The sequence below is a fragment of the Astyanax mexicanus genome, chromosome 9 (genome assembly GCF_023375975.1).
Source record: "Astyanax mexicanus isolate ESR-SI-001 chromosome 9, AstMex3_surface, whole genome shotgun sequence".
Lineage (NCBI taxonomy): Eukaryota > Metazoa > Chordata > Actinopteri > Characiformes > Acestrorhamphidae > Astyanax > Astyanax mexicanus.
In genome coordinates this window covers 24,704,399-24,724,379 of record NC_064416.1, presented here as the reverse complement: position 1 = coordinate 24,724,379, position 19,981 = coordinate 24,704,399, and the positions used below count along the sequence as shown (strand labels likewise).

General features: G+C 38.6%; 2 protein-coding genes across 5 annotated transcripts; one reads left to right on the top strand and one right to left on the bottom strand.

The window, feature by feature from the left end:
- The first annotated feature begins 415 nt into the window (after window positions 1-415).
- dennd11 (DENN domain containing 11) lies at window positions 416-11,912 on the top strand. 3 transcript variants are annotated; one of them, XM_007255972.4, is made up of 10 exons: window positions 416-1,030; window positions 1,608-1,707; window positions 3,371-3,529; window positions 4,643-4,799; window positions 5,646-5,784; window positions 6,269-6,400; window positions 6,574-6,724; window positions 7,258-7,326; window positions 7,747-7,938; window positions 8,414-11,912. In XM_007255972.4, the coding sequence occupies exons 1-10, from the start codon at window positions 652-654 to the stop codon at window positions 8,439-8,441; spliced, it is 1,506 nt and encodes a 501-aa protein (XP_007256034.3). In that variant the 5' UTR covers window positions 416-651; the 3' UTR covers window positions 8,442-11,912. The 3 variants fall into 3 exon arrangements, with proteins under 3 accessions (XP_007256034.3, XP_007256035.3, XP_007256036.3); XM_007255973.4 differs by having other exon boundaries at window positions 417-1,030; window positions 8,105-11,912; XM_007255974.4 differs by lacking the exon at window positions 8,414-11,912 and having other exon boundaries at window positions 417-1,030; window positions 7,747-7,942.
- Window positions 11,913-11,983: 71 nt separating this feature from the next.
- agk (acylglycerol kinase) lies at window positions 11,984-19,579 on the bottom strand. Of its 2 annotated transcripts, XM_007255970.3 has the most exons (15): window positions 19,304-19,579; window positions 18,935-18,974; window positions 18,493-18,572; window positions 18,334-18,409; window positions 18,158-18,250; window positions 18,026-18,058; window positions 17,166-17,260; window positions 16,950-17,019; window positions 16,697-16,776; window positions 16,523-16,580; window positions 15,796-15,943; window positions 15,604-15,701; window positions 15,088-15,158; window positions 14,069-14,153; window positions 11,984-13,944 (listed from the first exon to the last, which is right to left on the bottom strand). In XM_007255970.3, exons 1-15 carry the CDS (start codon window positions 19,411-19,413, stop codon window positions 13,813-13,815), a joined length of 1,269 nt encoding a protein of 422 aa, XP_007256032.2. In that variant the 5' UTR covers window positions 19,414-19,579; the 3' UTR covers window positions 11,984-13,812. The 2 variants fall into 2 exon arrangements, with proteins under 2 accessions (XP_007256032.2, XP_015463018.2); XM_015607532.3 differs by lacking the exon at window positions 18,158-18,250.
- Between the last annotated feature and the right edge of the window lie 402 nt (window positions 19,580-19,981).

Below are 19,981 nucleotides of genomic sequence, written 5' to 3'. Positions count from 1 at the left end.
GTAAATTGGGAAGAAAATGTGGGAAAAAAAATAGAATAGAAAGAATAAAATAAATAAATAAAATACATTATATTAATTTAATTAAAAATTATATTACATTCTTTACTCGTATAGATTGCTTTTTTGTGATTAAAGTTTTTTATTACACATTTCCTTCATACACTTTTCAACAAACACAGGGCAAATCAACAGGTACATAAAAAAAATATTTAGAGTTAAGGGCATATGTATATTTGTCAGCATATCTATGGAGTGAAATGTGACAATGAAGTATAGATTGCTTTTAACGCATTTTTATTGCTTGAATATTTTATGAGCAGGATATAATGTTTAATTTTTTTGTATTAAATTATTTTTGTTTTGAGAGAGCGAGGGGGCGGGGGGGCTCTCGGTTGTAACACGTGAACGGAAGCGCGCGACGTCATCAAAACAGTGGCCGCGTCTGTTCGTCATCATCTTCCTTTCCCTCGTCCACACACACCCCGATACACACAGAGATAAACACACACTGAGACTCTATTCACAAAGCCGCAGTGATGCTCCATCTCTCGACGGAAAGAAGCCGCGGTGTGTTCTAAGCGGACCGGCCGAGAGCGTTGTTCAGCGGGCGGCTGACTGACTGAGCTCCCCCGCGGGGTGTCGGCGGCGGCGATGGTGGAGCAGTCTGACCGCGCTCCGCTGCTGGACTGGGAGGAGGTTCCCCCTGGCCAGCCGCCCCCCAGCGGCCCCTCTCTGGAGCCGGCGGACTCCGTGGGCTCGGACCCGCAGAGGTGCCGCCCTCAGGGCTGGGAGGGAGCCGGCCTGGGCTGGCCTTCGAGTCCTGGAGCTCCGGGCGGCGGAACAGCTGTTAGAAGCACTAGCCCGCGATCCCCCTCCACACAGGCCGGGCCTGAGGGGGACGCTGGGGCCACAGACGAGGAGGGAGACTGCGCGTTCACCGGGCTCTCGGTTAAAGAGCGCCGGGTCACAGAATGGGAGGAAAAGGACCAAATTGTTGCTGTGTTCGTGGTGACCTTCGACACCAGATCAGGTGAGCAGACAAGTGTGCAGCTGGTCCTGCCCTGCTGTACCAACATAGCTAACAGGAGCAGGATCAGCTGACAGATATGCCTCAACAGAGATGAATGAATGAATGTAACCTATGTATGTTAACGCTATGTCAGAGCTGTGGTTGTCCCCCATTAAAGCTAATATTTGTTCTCACCCATTTTTATGCCAGTTGTACACAATAAGCTATAGGCAGCTATATATATAGTCTTCATCCCTCGGGGGTGTGTACTCTGTACATCCTTTTGGTTGGACAAACACGGCCAGTGACCTGCTGTCAGTTTAAGTTATGTCACTAGAAAATAAAAGAGAAGTTTGGTGAGAGTTTGAGCTTGAAGTCATCCAGCTGACTCACACACTCTCTTCATACACTTCCTTTTTTTTTTTTTTTTTTTTTACAGTTTTTTGTGTGTGTGTATGACATTTAGTACAAATCAATTTCATTCAGCATGTTCTCTTGAATGTTGAGAGATGATTTGTGTTCACCTGTTGTCTCAGTATGCAAGTTAGGATCTGCTGTTTCACACTGTTTTTTACCCTCACTTTGGTGTCATCCACAGGAAACATGGTGGAGTGGTGCTTACCTCAGGATGTGAACCTGGAAGGGGTGGAGTTCAAGTCTATGGCCAGCGGCTCTCATCGGATTGCGAATGATTTCATGTAAGAGTATGATCTGAACCCTCGTCTTTTATTTTGCTTTTATTGAAAAAATCTTCAATTAGAATGCTGTGTAGTCCAAAACTAGGTCTGGGAAAGGAAAAAACAGCCTATAATGTTTGCTGTGGAGATGATACTAGATAGAATGATGATTTCCCATTGAAAGAAAAAATAGTCTAGGACTAGGCTTAATGGGGCACGTCTATTTAGAAAAGTTAATGTATTCATTTACTAGTGTATCTCAAAGAAATTTAATGTCATTGAAAAGTTTCTTTATTTAAGTAATTCAGTTCAAAATGTGAAACTCATATACTATATAGATGTATTACACAGAGAGTGATCTGTTTTAAGCGTTTATTTTCTTGGATGTCATGGATATCCTTTTTCAGTACCACAGGATTAAAGGGTATTCAATAATTCCCACGCTCAGTTTATTAGTTATTGAAGTGACTGAACACTTCAAACGCCATTATATGTAACAAGGGGACAAGGGGATAATTAACACCTGTTGACTTACAAACATAAATTGTTTACTATTATTTATAATTTGAGCAAAATGCAGCTATTAAATGTCCAAAAATGTGCATATGGACAAAAGTATTGGTACACCTTTTTATGCAATGTTTATATCAAAATCAATAGTATTAAACAGTGAATCCTGTTTTTGTGGGATTAGTGGTGTATATTGTACATATAAAAGCTTTCTGCTAAATTTTGCATCATTGCTTTAAGTATTTGGTTGCATTCGGTGACAAGCAGTAGTGAGGTGAGGATGGTGGATAACCAGCACCCCACCTTGTTCCCAGCTCATCCCAAAAGTATTGGATGGAGCACCATCATTCCAGAGAAGACAGTTCCACTGCTCCACAGCCCAAATCTGGAGGGCTTAATACCCCTCTAGCTTTTATCCAGTATCAGCCTAGAATTTCTTTAGCAGTATTGAATCAATATTGATTGAATTAATATTGGGAGTCCAAGAGTCCTCTATTTGACCTCACTCTTTCTGAATGGATTGGGTGACCCTTCCTATAATCCCCATTCCTCCCATCACTAGCACCAACAACATGCAAGCCAATGTTGGTTTCTCTTGAGTGCTGCTACACATTTGGCAGTTTAGTGTTCTCCTCGAAGTGCATCACCAAGTTATGTGTTGGTGATAGTTCATATGTTTTGAAAAAGCATGTGTCAGCCTTTCTCCTCCCAGCACTGGTGGCCTCATGTTATGGGTGTGACCTAGCTAGTAATTGGCTGTGTGGGTTTTAAAAATTGTAAGTTGTGGAGAAAATTTGAAAAAACAATTTCTATGCCTTAAATGTAGCTATTTGTATATATTGGAACACTTTACCATCAAATGAGCTTAAAAAAATAAGCGATGGTGCTTAAACTACTTAAACACTCCTCTACACTCTACTGCCCACAGGTAGAAAAACATCACATCTAACAACATGACATCACTCTGTGTTAATGTGTGCTATTTCAGGCTACATTTGTTACAGGATTGGATCGACTACAGCACAGATGCTCGTCAATGCGATCATTGATTGTTTGTATACACAGTTTAATAATGCATAGTGTGTAATGTGTGCTTATCATCTAATTTAAAAGATGAATCATTTATCTTCTGCATGAATCTAACATGCATTCTATGCTTTGTCTGTGTTCTCAGATATTTCCGGAAGGGCTGTTACTTTGGGCTGGCATGCTTTGCTAATATGCCAGTGGAAAGTGAGCTGGAAAGAGGGGCTCGAATGAAGTCTGTAGGCATTCTCTCTCCGTCTTACACCCTGCTGTACCGCTACATGCACTTCCTAGAGAACCAGGTCCGGTAAGTGCTATTGACTGTCCACTATCTCCAGGATCCGACAAAAAAGATTGCCAATCTGTGTGGGGCAGAGTAGGAGAGTAAGACTGTGGACCTAGATTTCTTAATTTAGCTCATGTTCTGTTTGTCATTTCCTCAGTCTTCTCACGCCACCGCTCATCACGCTTCACTACTTCTTTTTCACCCACCCCCCCCTTTTCTATAAATATGACATTCTCATCTATTAAACATAGGTACAGAGATTTAGGTTGCGTCAAAAGATTTTTTGAGTCATTGAGTCTGTAGGACTATTTGGAATCTGATCCGCTGTGTAAGAATGTTAATAAAAACAGTTTTCCCTCTCTGTTTTGTGTGACGGGGTGTTTGGATTAAGCTTAATGGGCTCTGTCTAATATGAAAAAGCAACAAATAAACACAGGCTGTGCTGAAATGAATCCCTCTATACATTTGAAGGTGCTATTAAATGTCATTCATTTTTCTCACAGTGTCTGAATTATAAAGCGAATTTATAGTGTAGTTTGTAGTCCCACAATGCACATATCATTTTTTGAACAGTATAGTACGTACTGTCTGTATGAGTGATTAATAGAAGTGCTAACACATTCCAACATCCCTGTTTAATTGAAACACAGCACAAGCAAAATGGAGTGGAACAAAATTGTTCGTATGAGCCAGTGGCAGTTTTGAATACCTTGAATACTTTTTTCTGTTTTCTGTTTTCTCATGTAGTTTGTTAATGGCAGGTATAATCACATTACTTTATTGCTAGAGATTTAAACATGGCGTAGCTACTTCACATACTGATGCATGTTGCCGATGAGGAAATTAATTTCTTTGTGTTTCTACAACGTTACAAATATGTGACTCAGTAAACTAAATAGTCCCTTCCTATGTAGCACAACTGTAATGAGGGTTTGGGATCCATTTTGGTACAGCACACAGCACAATTTGACACATTTTATGTCCACTTTTTCATAGAATGAATCACCTTTATTGAAACAACAACCTATACCTGCCTCTGTATGTCTTTCTGAAACAATTTCTCTGTTAATGTCCTAGCTTTTTATAAGTACTATGCCTAATCAATATGAAAATGCTTTCTGTATTTGACTACAGGCATCAGCTACAGTGCCCAGGCCAGTACTCTCCACTGGAGGCATTCTATGAGGATAAGAAGGCTGTGCTTCCCTCTGGAGGGAACGGCCTGGTCACTGCCTGCCCCACCAGTGCCCTGGGGACCATGGTTAACCGCTGCATGCATCCAGAGATGAAGGTAAGCAGACAAGCGACCCTGTATTACGAAATATTAGATGCTTCTCTCGCCGTTTGTTGTGTTGCTGGACGATAAGCGGTTAGTTGGGCAAAAATGAAGATGTGCTGAAGATCTGCGCTAACTTTAGTCACAAGGCATTTTAATGTGCATTGCTTATGGGGAATAATCTGCCCAGTCAGAACAGACAAAGAGCATTTCTTCACTTTGCCCAGGGCCCAGATTTGTTTCACTGCTACAGCATTTTCTTTTGTGAAAATGACAAGTCAGATAAACTCTGTTTTGCTGCTTTGTGCATGTATTGAGGTGAAGCAGTTTGGCTGAATTTATATAGTTGGGTTAGTGACAAAGATTTTTATCAGACCCACTTTAAAATTGTAAAAAATAATGTTTTGCAGTTGTATCAAAATTTTAGGCTGAATGATCATCCAGACAAATTGGCTGTGTGTGACTTCTCTTAACATTAATTCATTTCTTTAACATTACATTACAAGTTTTCAGTAGTGTAACATGAATATAAATATGAATGAATATTGCATTATGTAGAGGTTTGTAAACAATGATTTATTATTTTTATTCTGTAATGTCAAAGTTGCCATCTCAATTCTCAATTAGGCATTTTGTCGAAACGGTAAAAAAAATCACGATACAATAAAATCTCAATACATTGTCCTGCTCTACATCAACTTAAATAGTTCTTCAATGAAAGTCAATGCAATCTAATAAATATTACATCTTTCTTATGAATCCAGCTGTGTGAAAATATTTTATGTTAGTGAGAGAATGTATATATTCTATATCATGTGCAAAACATTATCATAATGTTTGCCTTTGTTCACTTCCTGTCAGATCACACATCCTGCTGGCTGTATGTCCCAGTTTATCCGGTTCTTTGGGGAGCAGATCATGGTGTTGTGGAAATTTGCCTTGTTAAGGAAGCGTATTCTCATCTTCTCCCCTCCCCCTGTCGGAGTGGTCTGCTACCGGGGTGAGACATGACACTTGAAACTTGAAATGTTTCTACTTTGAGCCTTTATACCATGTGACTGCAGGCTGAATCACATGCTGTATAATGTGATTGTAGCCATTTTGTACAAACGTTGCTTTAAATGTTTTTAAGGGTGCCTTCAAACCTACATTGTTTGGTGTGACCCTTCAGACTTTAGTTTAGTCCAAACCAAAATAACCAGCGTGAAAGTTGCTGCAAACCATGGCATGGACCAAAGGAATAAAATGTGATTCAGTAAAAAGAGGTGGACTTGATCCAGATCCAGACGCTATTGAACAAACCTATATGAATTTGTTCATATAGAAATAAAACAAATTGGAGGTTAATCTTATTTTGTATGACGTGCTCAATTTTACAAGCAATCATCAACAATTATCTTGGTTTTGTTGGTCAATATCTATTATTTGTAGGATTTATATTTCCACAGCCAATGATTCTCAATGCCTCTCCCTGTGCATTGTAGTATACTGCTGCTGTTGCCTTGCTAACGTGTCCATACCTGGGATTGGTGCCTCCGTGCCGGAGTTCCGCCCCTTCTTCTACATCAACGTGGCTGACATCACAGCTCTAGAGACAGAGCTGTCCTACGTGGCTTGTAAGTGACTGATTTAGAGATTAGAATCAAGACAGAAAATGTTACTCTTTAAATTATGTTTAAGTTATTATTATCTATTATAAGTGTAGATTTTATAGGCATTCTCTCAAGTTCATGTTTAGAACAGTCTGGATTCTAATTCTTAATCTGTTTGTTCCTATGCCACTGTTTAGGCACCACAGAGAAGATCTTTGAGGAGAAGAAGGAGCTGTATGACGTCTACATAGACAACCAGAATGTGAAGACACACCGGGAGAGCCTGCAGCCTCTGCTTCGAATCAACAATGCTGACCGGGAGAAGTACCGCAAACTCAGCGAACAGAGGTCAAGCACCTTCTAAAACCACAGATATTCTGCATGGCTTAAAAAGTACCATAAAGCACAGAAAATATTGGCAGTGTATTGTCAAGTAAAGGTGGAAGCATTTATATCATTACATTTATTGGGGCTGAATGATTGGCTAAATATTTTAAATTTGATCTGCTTCAAAAAAAAAAAAATACTATTGGTACGTCACTACTAAAAATGCTGCTGTAAATTACATTCATTATGTGGTATCAACAACAGTGCAGTATGTATGTCATAGTACTACCAACCTGAATTGCTTAACTACCCTTGTTTGCATGAACTCAGGTGCGTTTACATATTCCGCACTCATCCGGAAAGACGTGAAAGTAAACACCTTTATTTACTGTTTGTATCTCAGATAAGGAACTCTCTTGTGTTGCCATAAGCAAATATTCTTAGGTTCTGTAATTGTACAGAATCGTGTGGTTAATAATTCACTTGAGAAAACAGATTCAGCTACGCCCGTTTGAATGTTAGTGCTGATGATTATGACCTTCATGTCCCTGCAGGCAGTTGTTGCTGTATTCTCAGGAGGTTGATGGAGATTGCACGTCTAATGAGGAAGACCTTTTTATTCTGTAAGTGCCAAGCTCAGTTAGAACATATCAGTTAATTTCATTAACATTAATATGTAGAAGCTTAAAGATTTGCAGCATCAAAACATCTTGTTTGATTCAAGGAGCAAGTCCTTGGTATATAAAATGGCCCATAGAACCGTGGAATAATTGAGTAAAACTTTTAATTTTGCTGTAAATTACCATTAAGTGTTAGTAGCTTCACAAAACAAACAAAGCAAATGCTGCAGACCACATCAATAACGTATTTATGTAGCTATATCTCTATGTTAATTGGTGTATGTAATGGTGGTTGGTCCGAAAACACTGATTGGTCCACCTTTAGCATATCATTTGGAGTTCCACAGGATTCTATTTCAGTGACTAATGGAAACTAATGTTGATAATAAGAGTAGAAAAACGAATGAATCTTTCTTTTGCCAGGTTCTTTATGGAGCAGAATAACCGCATCTTCCAGACTCTGTTGGAGGTGGCAGGAAGTGCTGACCCCACTTTGACTGCTGAGCACGTGCGAGCCATGGGACTGGACCCACAAGGTGATCGTGGTTTCCTGGTGGACCTTCTGGAGGTCTATGGCATCGATGTCATGCTGGTTATCGACAATCCCTGCTGCCCGTAAGGCCAGAGAGGCTTCTGCTCTCTCTCACTTTCTTTTTTTAATGTCTATTGCTCTCTCTGGAGCCCCTAGCCTGTCTGGGCTAGAACACACTGCCTGACTCCTTCTTCTCCTCTCTCTTTCTGTGTCTCCCTTGTTTTGTTCCCCTTGGCCTGGGTGCCTCAGGAGCCAGTACTGACCCCCTGGCCACAACGCTGGACCGCCCTGATATACTGCCAACACTCCAGGGCACTGTCTCTCCTTCAGGCTTTGGTACACTGCTGCCTTCACACCCCCTGGCTCATCTGTCTGCTTGTGTGCATCTTGTACGTGCGTGTACGTCTGTGTGTGTTTGCTCAATATCCTTCCAGCCACCTCTGGGTTTCCTACTCTTTTGCGCCTCCGCTCACATCTTGATAAATGACGAAACTGATCTCTGTGCCTCTTGTTATTGCTTGCAATGTGTGGAGCTCAATTGTGACTTTGTTCTTCTAGCCAGCGCTGTTTTGGGGATCTGATGTAATGTCCCTTCTTGCTGGGTCTCGAATGTTCTTCAGCTGGACCCCAGACACTAAACATGGAGCTGTCCAGCAACGGAGCCACTCAAGAAGCCAACGATTGCCCTTCATCGTCTTGTCACATAAATGTTTTTCAGAAACGGTTTTCTGACCTGAACTGTACCAACCATGCTGGATTTTTCATACTGGATCCATAATTCCCTGCAGTATTGACTTGACTCATTCCAGAAATATGTAATTCACCATAATCGTGTCATCAGTTTATACCTGCTGAACGGCAACCTCAATATGATGAATGACTTTTTTGTTTTTGGATTTCACAAAAGCTTAGTATCTAAGAGTTTGACCATCTTTGCCTCTCTCGCTACACTGATGCTGGACCCAACGGATAATTTAATTTTGGATGAATTTTGATGAAGGAAAGAAATCATTTGGCCTAAAAAACCTACATGTATATATTTATTGATCTAAGTACTAATCAAACCTTTGAAGTCATCAGATAAGTTTTCTGATGGGTCTCCAGGGTGGCTTTGGTTGTGGTCCTTCTTGCCTTGCTTCATTGTAGTACTTTATACTGTACATCGGCCACAGACGTGTCAACTACTGTATGTACTGTATGTCCAAATGTGCAACAGTCATTAAGGACCACTAGCTGCAAACTGTGGTATAACATGTAATTTGGTGCAGCTTGTTTGTTTTTTTTTTTGTTTTTTTCAGCAGTTTACTCATATTAATACAGGAAAATTCCACTATTTTTCAGAGTCTTTTAGAGTGGTTTACTCAAAGTTAACAAATACTTTGTTTCATGTCTATATAGAAATATTAAATTCAAGGTCTTTTGAGTGAAGCATTTATTTCACTCATCGCTCTGCTCTCTGTCGGTTAGGAGGTTATTCTGATTTGTTCTCCTCTTTTGTGTTCCTGCCTGGGGCCTAATGATTGCGTCATATTTTGAATTAAACCACTCTAAATGATTCTGTTTACATTAACAATTGAATTCTGCTGTAGTTGGAGGTGAAATTCCTCTTTGAGAAAGTTTACTTGGCTCTTTTGACTTGTTCTTGTTTCATATTTTGAAATATGTTTTGGCTCCTCAGGCAGTCCTGCTTTAGAATCCTCACAATCTGGTCCTTCGTGGGACCTGTATAAAATGATTATACTAAAAATAAATAACTTCACAATATTGAATAGTTATTCTGTCTAAATACTAATAAGACAGAAGAGGTATACATGTGCTTGTGCTGTACAGGGCTTTACTCGCTTGTCACTGTTGTTATTGACGATTGTAAATTATTGTACATGTTTGCTGCACCACACACAGCACAGCTGGTGGACATATGGACACCTATGTATTTTGTTTGTGAGTGTGTGTGTTTGTGTGTGGAGAGATACGAATGTGATTTTCTCAATGACTTACCAGTGAATGCTGTATTACTTGTTAAGAGACTTTTTTTGACTGTATTGTTTGGACTCCATGTTTTAAATGTACAAAATGCTGTGTTTGATTCACATAGTACATTTTATTGGAGCCAGCAGGATTAAGTCAGCGGGTGTTTTCTAGCAAGATGGCTAGATTTTGTGTGCCTGTGTATGTGTGTGTTTAATGCTGGGTGTTTATCCTTTAAGTACTCTTGGTCTGGAGGGGGGAGAGATGTGCATTCTTATCTAGACAGCTCCTGTTTATAGATTATATGCAGATTACTCTTTGTTCATTGTAATCCTTGAGTAGATCATAGAATGAGAAGCCAGCCCCCTGCTTATTAGTAGACATTGTGTGGCTTTGAGAGGGTGAAGCCCTTGACTCGCTAACTAAGGCCAGGTTCATACTACTTGAGTTTGTTTCAGAGTCACTAAATTGTTGCATCTTTAACATCACATAACCTGTTGTTTTGTATTTGGGAATCGTTCAGCCAATGTGGTTTGAAAACTGACCACAGGAACAGGGTCACAAAATATAGTCTTTCCTCAAGAGGAAAACGCATGCAAGAACTGGAAGAACATTTTTCTTCCAAAATGTAAGAAACGTCTGTAAGAAACAAGTGACACAATTGTTTTGCTCTCACATTTGCTGTTGCAGTTGCATATAGAAAATCAAGCTTAAAATCATGTAGGGTGAACCTGGTCTAAGCCTCCATTGTGTTGCTAGAGGCCTGGGTTGGGGGATGCTCTTCTTGGTGTACTGTACTGACAAGCTGGGGCACAGGGTGGGGGTTAAGGATTAGCCCCAATTCGTACAGACAAGTGTCTACTTGTTTTGGGGGCTGTCTATCCAGTGACCCTGTTTCTGCTGATTGTGTAAACAGGAAAAAGACCCCATTGTCCAATATATATTCTATTAAAAGCTTAAGATCCTTGTTTTTTCAGAATTTAATTTAAATTTGTGTTTTAAATGTCCTCAGTCTACAGCTGTAATTATATACTACCCACACTGCTTTGGCTGGACCAACTTTTTGTGCAAAGTGTGAATGTAATTGGACCTTAAGGACTACGTTGTTCCTTTTAAGGGTAGATAAAGCATCTCTTAATTTAATTGTGTGGGAGGCATAAACACAGCCTCCCCCTCTCCACTGTACACTAAGGGTAGGGGGGCAGTGTGGCTGCAGGATTTTATTTGTTTAACAATTAGCAGCCATACCGGACAGCCCCATCTTGGAGGATACACCCAGATTTTTGATTACTGTTGGTGGTTTTCACTAAAATGTCAAATAGAAGACCCTCACTAGACTGAGGGGTGGCAATACTGTTAAATTCCAATACACTGTTATACTTTTTATTGCTATTCTTATTATATACACTGTATTTAAACTATTACACCCATAATCCAGCACCCAATCTGCACACCAAAGGTGGACTGCACATACTGTCTTCTCTACTTTGTGGTAATGAGTGCAGGCACTCGTTATGTGACTGGGATTGACTAGGAAGAGGATGGTTCTGTCTGGATATTGTATATTATTTTATAATACACGCTAAAAGGTATTTAATTTAAATCAGCAACATATAATTATATTAAGTAATACTGTTGAATTTCTGTGGCTTTCTTCCTCTGTCTTTCCTATTGTTGTTGATTGTGCATTTCCTTTCCTGTGCAGTTTCTTGAGAAACAGAATTAAATTAAGCTATTTCTGTTGTTGTCTGATTCTATAAAGCTTACAGAGGAATGTACAATAATGAGCCATGTAACATATATTTGCAGAGGTGGAATTCTTTATCATGTATGTATGAATACTTAATCCAACACGCTTTTGTTTTGTGTACTGACTGAGCATTAAAATGGGTCATTGACTCACACAGACACACTCACACACACATACTCACACATACACTCACACTGTACGAATGTCAAGTTCCACTCAGCTGACATCAGCACTAGTTAACACTTCTGTGTCGCACCACATACTGTAACAGCATGTATCTCTTGGTTTAAAGCCAGTGATTCTTATTCACTGCCATTTTGAAATAAACTTTTCTCTTTACTGGTTGTGGCATTTTATGTTCATCTTTTTTTTTTCTCGTGAAAAAAATATGGGCTACAACAACTGCAGTGTAATGAAGCTTCTTGTTAATTATACATTAGTTTAATTCATTGGACAAACGGTGATACAGAACATACAAATCATGTCTGGCTTGGTCCCATGAGTAAACACTGGGTTTCTGGGGGGTTTTGAGCTGTTTTACAGTGGGCAAGATTACACCTGCAGCAGTACATGAGTGAACAGGTCTTTCTTCAGAGTATTCTGAAGCATTCTTGACAGCATTGTGACATCGTTGTTACAACTTTGTGTGGTTAGAGTATATAGTTATGTAAATAGAATAGAAATTTTCAATGGACATATTTATACATACAGCTCTGTAATAAACTAAGACACCACTTCAGTTTCTGAATCAGTTTCTCTGATTTTGAGCTACAGACAACATTTCTCCCAAATTCCAAATAAAAATATTTTCATTTAGAGCATTTATTTGCAGAAAATGAGAACAGAAAACAAACTGAAAACAAAAAAAATGTGCAGAGCTTTCAGACCTCAAATAAGGCAAATAAAACAAGTTCATATTCATAATGTTTTAAGATTTCAGAAATCAATATTTGGTGCAATAACCATGGTTAATAACCATGGAATGTTCTCCTCCACCAGTCTTACACACTGCTTTTGGATAACTTTATGCCACTCATGGTGCAAATCTTCAAGCAGTTCAGGTTGGTTTGATGGCTTGTGATCATCCATCTTTCTCTTGATTATATTCCAGAGATTTTCAGTTTGGTAAAATCAAAGAAAATCATTTTTATATGGTCTCTTTTTTTTCAGAGCTATATATTTTGTATGTAAAGGTCAACGTTAGGAATAAATATGCGGCTGAAGCCTACTGTCCATACTTTGCCTTCAGTTTATCCATATGCACAATTTCTGAGGTATTTATTAAAAATACCTGTACAACTACTTATTCATACAAATATGTATACAATCAGCCAACTCAGTGGAAGAAATGTAATGCCAATATAAGCCAACAGCTTCAAATATTTTCATTATCAACCCCCTCTACATGGCTAAAAAACAAAAGTGAGCTCAGTGATTTTGAGCAGAGCATGATTTTATTCCAAATGGGCTACTTTGAGTATTTCTTCTGCAATGCTGAAGTGGTGATCTCCTGGGACAGCCTATAAAATTCAGAATAGTATAATAAAAGAGAAAATCTCCTATAAGTGGTGGTTTGGGGAACTGTGCCAAAAAAGGTACATTGATTTACTATTGAAGTCGACAGAAACTGTTCAAACCATTTTGAGTAAACAAAAACTACAGTAAACAGAAAAGAATGTCACAATGTACAACACCTCAAACCTTGAGATGGATGGGCTACAACAGCAGAAGACCAAACCAGGTTTTAATTTCTGTCAGTCAAGAACAGAAAGCTGAAGCTGCAGTGGGCTCAGTGTTTACTTTGGGCTGGGGACTACTAATTAATCATCACTTTAATTTTACACCCTATTTGAGTATTTGTTCTTCTCTTCATGTGGCCACCTTTTACCCATCTTTTAATCGTTAGTTCAGCATGTGGCCTTCCTAGTCACCAGCACTACGTCCAGTACAGCAGAATGGGTGATTTTTTATTTTTTTTATCAAAATGTTCTCAGTAGCTTGTGTAATCCTTGCCATTAAGTGGCACTGTTTTAGAGAAAAAAGAGACCAGAGCCAGTATTTGTAAGAATTCTAAATGAAGTGTAAGATGGATGCGAGTTATAATACTGTTCTGATGCTGTATGATTAACATCATCTCTGCAGTGAAAGTACACAGCCCATTGTTAGGAGTCCGATAACCCAAAGTTCAGATTTCCACTGATTCCTTCCACAAGTATGATTTTTTTTCCCCAGACCACCTTCAGTTCCCTTGTGCCAGTTCCTCTCTGCGCTCAGCACTGCAAAAGAACCTTAGTTTCCGCGGCAGTAGCCTCACTTCCACTGGCATGGCCTCAAAGGCCTCGTTGTCAATGTTATAAAAGCCAGCGCCCTCCTGTGGACACAATCAATCACAGCAAGTGAATGAAACTAATCTAATAAACCTGACTAAACGTCAGGAATGAGAGACTCTCAGTGTATTCTCTATAATGAACAAAAAAAAAACAATCTATTCTTACCTCAGGCAAATTGACACGACATGCACTGGCCTCCATCTGAAGTGTGTGTTCTGTGCTCTCCAGTGGATTCTCAGCTTTTTTAATACTGCATGTAATATGATAAATAGCCATAAGTCAACTTGTGCCGACATGCAACACAATACATCGCCAATTTACAATATTATTTCTGTACAAAGTATTGTAAAACAGTGTTTTCCCCCTCTTATTTCCTCTAGTTTTGCTACTTGGCATCCTAAAATCAACTCTGGGTGTATGTATTTACAAAGCAAGCTTATAAATGCAGCTTTTATTTAAATAACCCTCGCTCAGGTTAGCCAAACAGTTCAGTCCAGACTCTTTAGGTTCCACTAAGAGATCCAGCTGAGATCAGCTCCCGCTCACTCAAGCCCGGCTTCAGGAAGCCCAGAGAAGTTGAGTCAAGATACAGCGATAAATCAGCTATAAACATCACTACATTGTTTATGGTTATCACATATCTTTTATTTGTGATCTACAAGCTAATAAAACCTCATATGTATTTATCGCATTATATTTGAGTATAATGGGTAACTTTATTTTTTTATAATGGGTAACTTTTTTTTCACACATTAAATTAAAATGTAATATAATTATTTAAGTTAAATATATATGCAATATAGCTTACACCTAATTTATATTAATTTCAGCAATTAACTGAATTTGACTGATTGACCAAGTCACAAAGATGCAATTTGTTTTCCCCAAACAGGTCAATCATTAAAGTCAGATTTATGCCTAAATAAATGTATTAAAAACTGTGAATCATGTTTCCTTTGGTTGTCATCTTGCGTAATAATACCAGTGTGAGAAAATAAGGAGGGGACAAATATGTTTTACAGCATATTCTACTTTAAAACACTATGAACGTGAAATATGAACTACTTTCATTCACAAATATTTTGAATAGGAGTGACAAACTTTTACATCCCACTGTATCTGCCAAGGCCAGTGTTTATGCATTCTTATTGAAAATGAAAACAGAATTAAATTTGAATAATTACCCTTCAGTTATGAACTGTCCAACTGTGAGTGTGTCTGGTTCCACTGAAAGCACCATAGAGTCATCTGTACGCTGCAGGAAAAGAAAAAGCAGAAAAGACCATCTGCATATACTGTTTTAAAATGCACTATATTGCCAATATATTGTTTGGTGATATGAGGCTTGGTTGGAGCTAACTATGCTCCTAAGAGTGACCCTTTCTTTTACTAATGTTTGTAGAAGCAGTCTGCACACCTAGGTGTATAATTGGCCATGCGTATAATTGACTGAAATGGGTGAGTGATTACTATTGCCAATATGGTGCATGTGTTTCTGATCTTATAAATGGACACAGGCCAGCGGTCCTGCATGCTTCACTCAAGCTGGTCATGTTAATGAATTTATTGGATAGATCAGATGTGTTAAGATCAAAGAAATTGACAAAATACACAAGGAGCATTGCATAATCAATATTCAGGATTGGCAGCCTACTCAAACATATATTGTAATAAATAGTGCTATAGATAAAGTCACTTACGTTCTTCACAGGGTTTTTGTTCTGTGTGCTTATTGTGAGCTCCAAGGTGGAGAGATGCTTCTCCTCCCAAATTTCTGGCTCTGGCTCTACAGGGGGCTCTGAAATAAACAGCAAATTCACTGATACAGAGCAAAAAACACCAGCATTTTGGCTTTTATGGCCCGTATTTGAGGAAAATTTCTTAAACATTACCTTCCACAGGAGGATTCCAATAATTCTGAAGCCTGATATAGATGCGGTGTAGCAGGTTGGGTCTTTGGGGCTTTTCAGTGGGCATCTCCGGAGGCCGAGGAACAGGAGGCAGATACGATAGCGAAGCTTGGCGAGTCTGTGGCCATTCCTGTGATACAAGAGACGGTTCATATAATTCAACATACCAAAATATCAAAGGAATTGGTAAGTGGTAACTTATCTTTATTTACAGTTAGCAGCATTAAATTCTTTTTAGGAAATTATTTATTCAAATACAAAATCAATTACATATATCTTAGGGGTATGTAAACTGTATGTTTATTCACACAGAACAGTAAATAGTATGGCTGTCATAGTTCAATGGAACACATAGCAGTCTAGAAAAACAAGGTAAATACAGTCAATTACACAAAGAATAGTTTTATCAAATTTAACGTTAGAAATAAGAAAAAAAAACAAGTATTTTAGTGACATTCTGGCCATTTTCCATCTTATTTTAACTTATAAAATTATGGTGAATCCAACAGTATCAACTGTAGGGTGTGTCTGCTTAAATAACACACTGCAGGCTGTATTATCTACCTCAAGAGGGTGCTATACAGCATTCCATGGAACAAGTGGTAACCTATTACAGTAATATATGTATAAAAAAAAAAAAACGGAACAGTGCAAAACCATGGTGTGCGTTTTCTGTACTATTACACCCCTGAGATACATTGCTTCTTACCTTTAATGTACTGAACCAATGCGCTGCTCTTGTTTTCAAGGGACCAAGGTACCAATATCTTCATAAAAGACAGAGGAGAACCAATTTTAATCAAAAACAGTTCAAAACATATTTACTATACATACTGTTTTTGAACTAATGCAAAATAAATTGGATTTATTATTCATTACTTACTTGCTGATGGATTCTGCAACATCTCTGAAGGAACCCCAGCGTATACTCATGACAGCAAAGACTGGTTGCTCCTTTTCACTCTGAGGTCAAAATAACACAGTAAAACAGACAATAAGTGCTCACAGATAACTATGTAAACAGATAAATTTATCTTTTAGACCCCCCCACAGTTTTCTCCTAAATCAATTTTCATTGGCCCTAAAATAACCCAGAAGGACTTCCCAAGATCTAATCTAACCTAATGCATACAAACCTTTATCTGTAAGATGTCCAGCGGTACTGTCTCGCCTTTGAGAATGGACAGCGTAGCGGAAGTGATGCGCCTAAAACCAAAAATAACAGTTGCAAGTTCAATTACTTTGACTGACATACTTTTAGTATCACAAAGGCTAATTAAGATCACCCAGCCTATACGATTATACATTATACATTATAGAATGAGAATAAAGAGTATAACAGGGTTGCGTACCTGACTGTGTTGTCAGTAGCTAGGTGTAGACTTTGGCATAAGGAATTGTGAGCGCCCAGAGGAATGAAGCCTATGGGCGTTTTACTAAACGCTTCCTAGGATTAAAACAAAGAAGCACATGTCTAGATTATATATGATGTATAATTATACAGCATTTATTGCACTAAAAAATAAACATATTTACATGGATTGCAAATAACAATTTAAAAATATTCACTTAAAGTGATACAGATGTTGTGTAAATAATTTTGCAGATAAACAGATTTTTTTTTCTGCTGTAGAAGCTTTAACATTACACAGATAATGTTATCACATGTTACAAAGATACTACCCTAACCAAAGCATAGCTTAAATGTTAAATATAACTGCTCATACAACAAGTGCTATTGGTCTGAGAATATGATAGAAAGTAGAAAGAAAGGAAAATGACACTTGTGATGGAAGCTACAAAAACTAGTCAATGATATCCATAGTTCTGAACAAAACTAGCCTAAATGAGAGTGTGGCTAGAAGTTTCTTGAGATTTCTTAACAAACAATGTTATCCAAAAGTGAAGCATGGTGGTGGCAGCATCACGTTGTGTGTAACGAGAAAAACATTACTCCTTCACAGTGAGCAATGCTGATAGAAACTTATAAGCCAATCGGATGTAAAGCTGTTGTTTCAGCAATAAAGCTGGAAGAAGCTTCTATTATGTACAAATCTAAAGTGGCAGTTAGCATACTGGCTTACAGTAAAAACACTGGCTGAAACAATTTATGTGAGCGTCATTGGTAAACCATGTATATCTGATATATTACAGGGTTTTAATCATTTTTAAAGACACCACAGACATATTGACTTCTATTACAAGCACATACCTCATCATTTCTTCGTAGTAAACCAGTTACCACCTAAAACAAAACACACAAGTTATAAAACATGAACAGAAACATTTTAGTTTCCATCACTTAAGTGTTTCTTAAAATTCCAGATACACCAACATGCCATACCTCCTGCAGAGTCCCATCCCCCCCAGCAACAATTAGCATGTCTGTCTGTTCCATGAAATCCATTAGCTTTTTCGCCTGCCCTTCATAGTCAGTCTGTAACAACAGCAATTTATCTGTAACTATCTTAACTAGCTCCCAGATAAAAACACATTACACTCCTAAGCTGTTTCCAATACCTTCACAATTTTGATCTCCACTCCAGCAAGGTGCAAGATGGGGGCTGCATTCTTCTCAAACAGACTGTTGGCTTTTCTATGAGAAGAGTTTATGAATTTAGTAATGACTGAACATACAACCTTTAAACCAGCAAATGAAAGCAGATTCCAAAAGCTCACCCATTGCTTGCTGCAGGATTCAGGATTACTGTTGCTCTCTTTAAAGGCTCCTGTGGTCCAATTAATGCCCGGCCAAATTCCTGTAAACAAACCAGGTAATTAACAATGCCATAATCTGTGAATATTCTTCCACACCTTTTACAGGCTTGTAGAACAACATTGGCAAAGGTCTTTATTGGCAAATTATATGTCTTCTAATTCTTATCTCTAGTGCCTGGTGCTTTTTTCCAGTAGTTCGCATTCTTTACTTTGAATTTCAAAAAGACCAAAAATGTTTAATTTACAGTAATGTATAGGCACATAAATAAAAGGTATTTAAAAATATATAAAAACATTAAATCTTCTACTTTATTAAAATACTTGCACAAGAAAGGCACCATTTATTAAAAACTTTAATGTATTTGTTATTCCTCAATCTGATAATCATCGCAGATCATCTTACCCTGGCTTCTTGGCAGGCCTCTCTTCGCAGCACACTGTCACTGTAAAACAAAACAACACACCAACTGTGACTTTAAACCAGCTTAAAGATCCACCACATCTAATCTATTTTATCTCTGATCAGTTCCAGGCTGAACTCATTCCTCCACAGCTCATCTACACACATCCACAGACCCTCAGCACACAGGTAGTTTGTTATCCAGCTTTTGACCAGCATAAGGCTGTGTTTCATCTGTTTGAGCGACTGGTCCTGAGCTGTATGTTCAGCAGGGGTGTCTGTAACTGCTCTGGGCTGCTGTATTTTCAGTGGAGCTGTAATAGGGTCTTGGTAGTGTTGTAATGAGAATGACCTCCAGGCTGAGGAACTAACCAGTGCTTCCCATAAATCCAGTATCCGCCGTAAGACAGCACACAGGCAGCGAAGCTCGACTTCTTCCAGTGATTCCTTAGAGTCCTCAACACCTTCACCACCCGGCCCATGGTCCCAGCGCTCACCACCGGCTACACCACACTGACACCGAGCGCACAGAGCAGAGTGAAACCCCGCGGAACAAACAGTACGATCCCTGAGCTCTGAGAGCCTGATTCTCTCATTCAGCCCCTGACATTACTCTACCAGCGTGACCCACTGGTGTTACACCAAATAATGTCCTCCTCAATAAAGGGAAACATAGAAAGCAGTAACAGGCGCCGCTTCAAAACTTAAACTGAAGGTTAAATGCGAATTTGATTAAAACTCTACACATTACAAAATGATTAATCGGATTAATGATTCGTGATTAATCAAATAACTGTTTAATGCAATTTTTAAAATGGGAAAGTTAAGATTGTCCGTCTGCCAGAGGGAATCTCCGTACATATACATTTCCTTTTGTCAGAAACCTGTAGCCTCTTTTATGTGGGGGTAATTTTTATATTTTATATTATATATTAAGGAGGTTATGTTTGTACTGTGTTTAATATAAAAGCTGCTGTAATGTTCAAGGATTCAAGAAGGCTGTTTTGTTAATAATTTAATAGATAATATTAAAAAATATACACATTATTT

What these genes read in the sequence shown, in the direction of transcription:
- dennd11 (XM_007255972.4), top strand. Translation starts at nt 652, where the DNA reads ATGGTGGAGCAGTCTGACCGCGCTCCGCTGCTGGACTGGGAGGAGGTT. An exon ending in AGAGCTGTCCTACGTGGCTT is followed by an intron (nt 6,401 to 6,573) that starts GTAAGTGACTGA and finishes GCCACTGTTTAG; the next exon opens with GCACCACAGAGAAGATCTTT. An exon ending in GAGGAAGACCTTTTTATTCT is followed by an intron (nt 7,327 to 7,746) that starts GTAAGTGCCAAG and finishes TTCTTTTGCCAG; the next exon opens with GTTCTTTATGGAGCAGAATA.
- agk (XM_007255970.3), bottom strand. Translation starts at nt 19,413, where the DNA reads ATGGGCCGGGTGGTGAAGGTGTTGAGGACTCTAAGGAATCACTGGAAG. An exon ending in GGGATGGGACTCTGCAGGAG is followed by an intron (nt 18,059 to 18,157) that starts GTATGGCATGTT and finishes GTTTTGTTTTAG; the next exon opens with GTGGTAACTGGTTTACTACG. An exon ending in ATTGGTTCAGTACATTAAAG is followed by an intron (nt 15,944 to 16,522) that starts GTAAGAAGCAAT and finishes CTTGTATCACAG; the next exon opens with GAATGGCCACAGACTCGCCA.